Source organism: Sinocyclocheilus grahami, unplaced genomic scaffold (assembly GCF_001515645.1).
Source record: "Sinocyclocheilus grahami isolate Dianchi unplaced genomic scaffold, SAMN03320097.WGS_v1.1 scaffold472.1, whole genome shotgun sequence".
NCBI classification, from domain to species: Eukaryota; Metazoa; Chordata; class Actinopteri; order Cypriniformes; family Cyprinidae; genus Sinocyclocheilus; species Sinocyclocheilus grahami.
The window spans coordinates 723,279-731,427 of NW_015505651.1; the positions used below are offsets into that span (position 1 = coordinate 723,279).

The 8,149-nt window shown below is 37.7% G+C and overlaps 1 protein-coding gene across 1 annotated transcript in view; it reads right to left on the bottom strand.

Moving 5' to 3' along the window:
• Positions 1-5,422, bottom strand: part of LOC107553385 (sodium-dependent neutral amino acid transporter B(0)AT2-like) — a 14,488-nt gene extending 9,066 nt beyond the window's left edge. The window contains exon 1 of the mRNA XM_016235581.1: positions 5,321-5,422. Coding sequence (XP_016091067.1) covers positions 5,321-5,422 — 102 coding nt within the window. The remainder of the gene's footprint in view (positions 1-5,320) is intronic.
• Between the last annotated feature and the right edge of the window lie 2,727 nt (positions 5,423-8,149).

The following is an 8,149-nucleotide window of genomic DNA, read 5'->3' on the forward strand; positions in this document are numbered from 1 at the left end:
GGGAAGTCGTGGCCTAATGGTTAGAGAGTCGGACTCATAACCCAAAAGGTTGTGGGTTCGAGTCTCGTACCGGCAGGGATTGTAGGTGGGGGGAGTGAATGTACAGCGCTCTCTCCCACCTTCAATACCACGACTGAGGTGCCCTTGAGCAAGGCACCGAACCCCCAACTGCTCCCCGGGCGCCGCAGCATAAATGGCTGCCCACTGCTCCGGGTGTGTGTTCACGGTTTGTGTGTGTTCACTGCTGTGTGTGTGCACTTTGGATGGGTAAATGCAGAGCACTAATTCCGAGTATGGGTCACCATACTTGGCCACATGTCACTTCACTTATATATCAGATTAAAAAAAACTTACAATAAAAATGTTGGCTTGTCAACTAATATAAATGTTTTTCTTGAAATACTAAAACTGGAATAAAAAAAATAAAAGCTAAATAGAAATATAAAAAAAACTAATAAAAAGTATGAAAGCACAAATACTAAAATTTAAAACATTAAAAAAAAACATATTACTACATAAATAATACTAAACAACACTGATTTTTAGGTAAATAACACGACACATAGAGAAGACACCATTTTGGTGATTGTTTTTATGGACTATAGTAATCTTCAATATATAAATCTCCAACTCAAACACAGTTTAGTGTTTGTTTACGTACCCTGGGGTAAAACATGAATTTAATACCCTCGGACGCCCCGTCCAGTGTCACGCCTCTGATCAGGAAACACAGCAGCACCACGTACGGAAACACGGAGGAGAAATACATCACCTACACACAACCAATACTGATTACTATCATCAATAATCACATTACAACACAAAATAAACATCATATATATATATATATATATATTCACATTCATGACACAAACTCCAAGTACCTTTCCGGTCGATTTGATGCCCTTATACATGGCCAGACAGACGATGACCCAAGCGGCCAGCAGACATCCAGTGATGATGGGGTTGAACTCTCCGGTTTCTTCAATGGAATCAGTGATATCCAGAGCTTTACGGTACCAGAAATACGCTGTGGGAGAGCTGGCGGCACATTCCTTCACTGTGAGTGAAAATAAGACAATGCATCTCCACGTAAAAAGTCAGATTTCTGGCATCAGTTCTTCATATCTAATCTCACAAGTGAAAACTACTCATTTTATAATGCACTACACAAACTCCTAATCCTTACCGGTGCCGTTCCCTTCTGTTGGACAGGTTTCCCAAGGTAGAGGATACTTGAAAGAACTTCCCAAGTAAAAAATACTCCAACCGATTATGACGTTATAATACAGAGCTACAAAGAAACACACCTGGGACATAAAAAGAGAACAGGAAAACAGTGTATTAAAGAGTAAATTAACATTGTGAAAATCAAGTTTTAATATTGTTTACATGTCTATCTGTTGTTGTTAAAATGCTTAAAGAAAAACCATATGCGAATTCATCAGTCGACACCATTGCTGAGCATTTCTTTCTATAAAACTGTTCTTTTCTTTCAAAAATAAGACTTGAAACAGCTCCTGTTTCATGTATCAAATCCTGTCAAATTGCAAAGCGGTGCTTTCATATCATTATCAAAGTGTTTCTACATAAGGATGTTGATTTATTATTAGAAGACAGCTGTCTGAGATGGCGAACATTAGTAACACATTATTAGCTGAATAATAACAGTCAATCCAAAGGCTAATGATATCAATTACCGTTAAATGGTCAATGTTGTAGAGAGCGACAGTGCTAGGTAGTAACCGATTACATGTAATCTGGATTAGGGCTGCACGATTAATCGAATGCGATTGTCATGCGCATTTTGTTAAAAAAAAGCCGGTTCTGTAATCAGCAGGAAATCATCATCACGTGCTTTCAGATGGAGCAGAATTTACTACACATAGCCGTAGTTCACTGACAAGTTACGCAAAAAAAATAAAATAAATAATAATAAAAAAATATTTGCAGACAATTGAAGAAATCGTTTGTGATAATGACAGCTGTTTGCACAGCTTCTCAGTGAAGTACGGCCTCTGTAAATGCTGCTCCATCTGAAAGCATGTGAAAATACCACATTTAGTAACATATTTTTACTCCAAACTCACTTCATAACGTCAGTCGAGTGTTTGAAATAAATCCTTCTGTGAGATGTGGCTTCTTACACAGAATAAGGCACGCAACATATTTCATAGTATTTAAGCAGTGATAAAGGCATTGCATTATAAATATACTTTATTTTAATGAAAATTATATCCAAGTACCTTTCCGGTCGATTTGATGCCCTTATACATGGCCAGACAGACGATGACCCAAGCGGCCAGCAGACATCCAGTGATGATGGGGTTGAACTCTCCGGTTTCTTCAATGGAATCAGTGATATCCAGAGCTTTACGGTACCAGAAATACGCTGTGGGAGAGCTGGCGGCACATTCCTTCACTGTGAGTGAAAATAAGACAATGCATCTCCACGTAAAAAGTCAGATTTCTGGCATCAGTTCTTCATATCTAATCTCACAAGTGAAAACTACTCATTTTATAATGCACTACACAAACTCCTAATCCTTACCGGTGCCGTTCCCTTCTGTTGGACAGGTTTCCCAAGGTAGAGGATACTTGAAAGAACTTCCCAAGTAAAAAATACTCCAACCGATTATGACGTTATAATACAGAGCTACAAAGAAACACACCTGGGACATAAAAAGAGAACAGGAAAACAGTGTATTAAAGAGTAAATTAACATTGTGAAAATCAAGTTTTAATATTGTTTACATGTCTATCTGTTGTTGTTAAAATGCTTAAAGAAAAACCATATGCGAATTCATCAGTCGACACCATTGCTGAGCATTTCTTTCTATAAAACTGTTCTTTTCTTTCAAAAATAAGACTTGAAACAGCTCCTGTTTCATGTATCAAATCCTGTCAAATTGCAAAGCGGTGCTTTCATATCATTATCAAAGTGTTTCTACATAAGGATGTTGATTTATTATTAGAAGACAGCTGTCTGAGATGGCGAACATTAGTAACACATTATTAGCTGAATAATAACAGTCAATCCAAAGGCTAATGATATCAATTACCGTTAAATGGTCAATGTTGTAGAGAGCGACAGTGCTAGGTAGTAACCGATTACATGTAATCTGGATTAGGGCTGCACGATTAATCGAATGCGATTGTCATGCGCATTTTGTTAAAAAAAAGCCGGTTCTGTAATCAGCAGGAAATCATCATCACGTGCTTTCAGATGGAGCAGAATTTACTACACATAGCCGTAGTTCACTGACAAGTTACGCAAAAAAAATAAAATAAATAATAATAAAAAAATATTTGCAGACAATCGAAGAAATCGTTTGCGATAATGACAGCTGTTTGCACAGCTTCTCAGTGAAGTACGGCCTCTGTAAATGCTGCTCCATCTGAAAGCATGTGAAAATACCACATTTAGTAACATATTTTTACTCCAAACTCACTTCATAACGTCAGTCGAGTGTTTGAAATAAATCCTTCTGTGAGATGTGGCTTCTTACACAGAATAAGGCACGCAACATATTTCATAGTATTTAAGCAGTGAGAAAGGCATTGCATTATAAATATACTTTATTTTAATGAAAATTATAATAATAAGAACTCGGATAAACCGTATATATTGCCATAGTCGTGTGTTTATTAGTCACGTTGAATCAATGAAAGCAGTTGAATCTTCTGTTTATTCAGCTGCAGTGAGTTTCTTCTGTGAGGCGTATTTGGAGTTTCAGAGCGAGCGCGCCCTCTGGCCTTTAGATGGAGATTTACTGCTGATCATAGAACCGTGCTTCACTGAAAATATACGCATGACAATCGCAGCTTCTGTCGAATCGCAATCTCGATACCATTTCGATTTATCGTGCAGCCCTAATCTGGATATTATGTTAAAAGCAACACGGACTCTGGTTTTTCACGTTTAATACTGTAAAGCTGCTTGAGTTAAGGCTATCGACTGCATAAAGTACTATATAAATAAGTGTGACGATGACTGGACTTTACTGGAGTACCGAACTGCAGAGCTCGTTCAAACATCCACATCGCTGTAATCAGATGCGTTCTTAACTACTGCTTTCTCACCGCTGTCAGTTTTTGTTGTGTTTATTTCGTTACTGAGAGGAAAGCGCACACTCATCCAAACGCCACTCGGCTGCGTTTGCGCTGATGCGCTGTCTCTTCTTCTCTTGAATTGCATCCAGGAGGGCTGAATTAGTCTTGCGATACAGCGCCACACTGGTCAAACTACATTATTGCAGGCTCTTACATTAACTCATATGAGATCAAACGACTACTTGACAAAAATATTTGTCGACAATTTTTTAATGTCGATATTGTTGATAATGTTGACTAATTTCAGCCCTAGTCAAAAGTAATCTTAAAGTTATATAGTTATCCACATTATAAAAATAATTATATAATACATTTATTTGAGTGTGTTTTTTTAAAGGGATAGTTCACCCAAATATTGTCAATGTCATTAATTACTCACCCTCATGTCATTCCAAACCTGCAAGACCTTCGTTCATCTTCGGAACACAAATTAAGATATTTTTGATGAAATCCGAGAGCTCTCAGACCCTACCAAAGACAGCAACACAACTGAAATGTTCCCAGGTCCAGAAATGGGAAACGCGCATGGGTCGTGATACTCTTCAAAATGGCGGCACGCCACAGCAGACAGGATGAGGAGGAGAATAATTGTTAAATAAAGTCTTTTTTTTTGTTTTCTTTGTGCACAAAAAGTATTTTCGTAGCTTCGTAAAATTACGGATGAACCACTGATGTCACATGGATTATTTTACTGATGTCCTTGCTACGTTTCTGGGACTGGGAACATTGCAGTTGCGTTGCTGTCTATGCAGGGTCCGAGAGCTCTCGGATTTCATCAAAAATATCTTAATTTGTGTTGCGAAGATGAAGGTCTTAGGGCTCTGGAATGACATGAGGGTGAGTAATTATTGACTGAATTTTCATTTTTGGGTGAACTATGCATTTAATGCATTTGCAATTGCATAAATAATGCAATTCGATAATTTGTACAATTATTATTTATATACTTAAATATGAAACCAAGGCCACCAGGATTAAGTGTATAGTTACATTTGAGTCATTTTAAGGAACGAAGAATACTTCTTTTCACAGAAACAAACAATTTTAAAATATGCATTTTGACATAAGGCATTTAGAGATAAAAATTATTGACTGAATTATTAATTGCATTTTTGTAATGGCAATTTTGTGCAGTCTGCTATAAAAAAAGTTCAGTTTCTTTATTATGCACCAGTGCAACTGACTAATTAAGCAAGATAATACTCACCGCACAGCTGGAGTAGCCAATGCCAACTAGTTTTGGAGAAATGTGCCTCCAGACGCCGATGCTGCCCTGTCTGATGCTCTGACCTACTAATAAGTGTTCCATTATCATCATCATCAAAAACAATAAGAGACTAATTATTCTAATGCATTATTATTCTACTACAACATTCAAGGGATTAAGGATTCAAAATAAAACATTAGGGTATTAAAAGTTGACTAAAATGGATCAAAAAAAATGAATTAGAGTTTGTAAAAGTCACTCTCAAGCAGGTGGCGCTGCTGGGACTTTGCATCTTATTTCACTCTCAAAGTGACCCAACTGACCAGGACACAAACCTTTACTCTCATATATCGTAAATCTGCCTTGCCAAGTTTAATAACTGCATAAGATTGTTCTAAGATTCATTTAATAAAAGCAACATACAGACTACATAGACTCTACAATGCAAATACAATGCAAAACTTCTTATTTATTATTAAAACTATGCAAATGTCATCTGACTTAAAAAGTAAATAACAAAAATGAATAACCTTTGTCATCATAACCTACCCCTCTTATGATTGATACTGTAGCGGATTCCTCTGTGAAAACCTCCTCGTTGTCCTCTGAAGATCACACACAAATCAAAGAAATGATCCAACACTTTTAAACACTTCAAATTCAGCTGAAATGTCAGGACCCCAAAGACCAACAACACAATAAAATGTGTCGTGACTAAACCATCAATTTCATTTTAAAATGCATGTGCTGTTTCAGCACCGAAAGTTCATTCCTATGGAGTTTATTTTGCCACGTTGTTCCATTGCAGCTGTCAATCACAAGGAAGCACCGCCCAATCAGATCCAAACACAGCAGCCAAGCCCCGCCCACAGCCTTGTGCTTCAAGAAAACGCATGTGGGGCTCGCTGAACAGAACTGACATAACAGTGTGAATAAATAATAAGTACAGTGAAATGTTATTGAAAAATAAGTTAGTGAAAAAAAGGTTCTCAAGACGCGTTTTCTTAAAGCTGAACATCTTTTAGAACGCTATAATTTTGTAATGAAAATAAGGTTGGTCATGACCCCGAAAAACTTTTTTATTATAACCATGTGAGAAACATACTGTATTTCCCAAAGAATATATATGAATTATGACGCGTGTTCCCTATTTAAAGCGATGCCATTGAATCCTTCGCAAATGTTCGTCCAAAAATGACAGACAATTCTGTCCTCATTCACTCATACATGCCTTTCCAAACCTGTATGACTGACTTTCTTCTTAGGAACATAAAAGGAGATGCTTTGAAAAATGTTCAAGCTGTATATATATATATTCACATATAAGAACCATACATTTACAAATGAGAATGTTGAGCTTTTGGTGGAGGGTGACATTTTAGCACACAAGATATTAAATTTGGGTCACAGGAATATTACACATTGGCTTGTATGGTCTTTTATGGTGTGTTTTGTCCTTTTTGGAGATTTACAGCCCCTGCTTACTGTAAAAGAGCAGCTTCAACTCATCATCCTAATTTCCTTATATATGCTTTTGTGTTCCATTATAACATGAGGGTGAGTAAATGATGACAGAGTGTTTATTTTTGGCTGAGCTATTCCTTAAGTGAGTCAGAGTTTCTGTCCGTTTATTTGTAACTGTCTCAACGCTCCAATATTTAGATGCTTATTTAGCTCATTTTGTTGTATTTCATTAATTCCTCATAATAAAGCATCTGAGATAAGCTCTCTGTGCATCAGTGTAAAAGTGAATGTAGGTACTTACTAAAAGTGTCTATCAAGTGTCCTGAACTCGCAGGAATCCCAGCCTGCAGGCAGTCAGACATGTCGAACGGGAGGAGAGAGACAGGGAAGGACACTTTCTAAAGCTAATTAATGCATCGAAACGTCAGTCACTTTTAAACACTCACGTCACACATGCACATGTTTGATCTGTGATCTGTTATGATCTGCAGGTGTGTGACTGTTGATGTGTAACGGGGCGAACGAGACGAGAGACGTGCGGATCCATCTGCAAAGCTTTATTCTTAAACATAGTCAAAACAGGCAAGGGTCAGACAATGACAAACAGGTATTCAGAGGGCAAGACAGAAGAGTGATCCAATAAACAGGCGTAGGTCGATCAACGGCGAACATAATCCAAAGGATGAGGCAGGCAGTAATCCACAAACAGATATTAATCCAGGCAAGGTGCGAACAGAATCCAAACAACAAGACGAGAGAGAAATCCAAGACAGGTAGGTTATCAGGAACAGACAATCAGGCAAAACTAGATGTTACGAAACAGGACTAGAACTAGGAACTAGACTAAACTCAGACAGGAAACTGGCTCCGTAAAGTGCTACCACTAGGAGAGTGATAAACGCAGACAATACTCAGCGATTAGAGAAGGATTTGAGTGGTTGTTATATAAGCTGTGTCTCATTTAGAAGGCTGCACCCTCCGGAGGTCGAATCCTCTGGAGGTCGCATCCTCTGTAGGATGCATATACGAAGTGTCCTCAACCTAGAATTAAACGAGACGGCCTTCGTAGGACAGGCGAAAAAGGAAACCAGAAGTATCGCGTTGCTATGCCAACACATTTAGAGCATCGTTGCGCTCTCACACTGCTTAAATGAAGGAAAATTATTTCTAAATTTGGAAAGTAATTTGAAAAAAAAATGCTTTTACTTGTTATATTTTGTTCAATGTTTGAGGAGCTGCAGCGTACGTACAGCAGGCATCTATTAGAGAAAAAAAGGAGGAGGATATTAAAAACAAGTTTATCCGTTTTTACCGAGGCGAATTAAGGTAAGTTGTAAACACATATGCGCTTGTGTGTACGTTGCA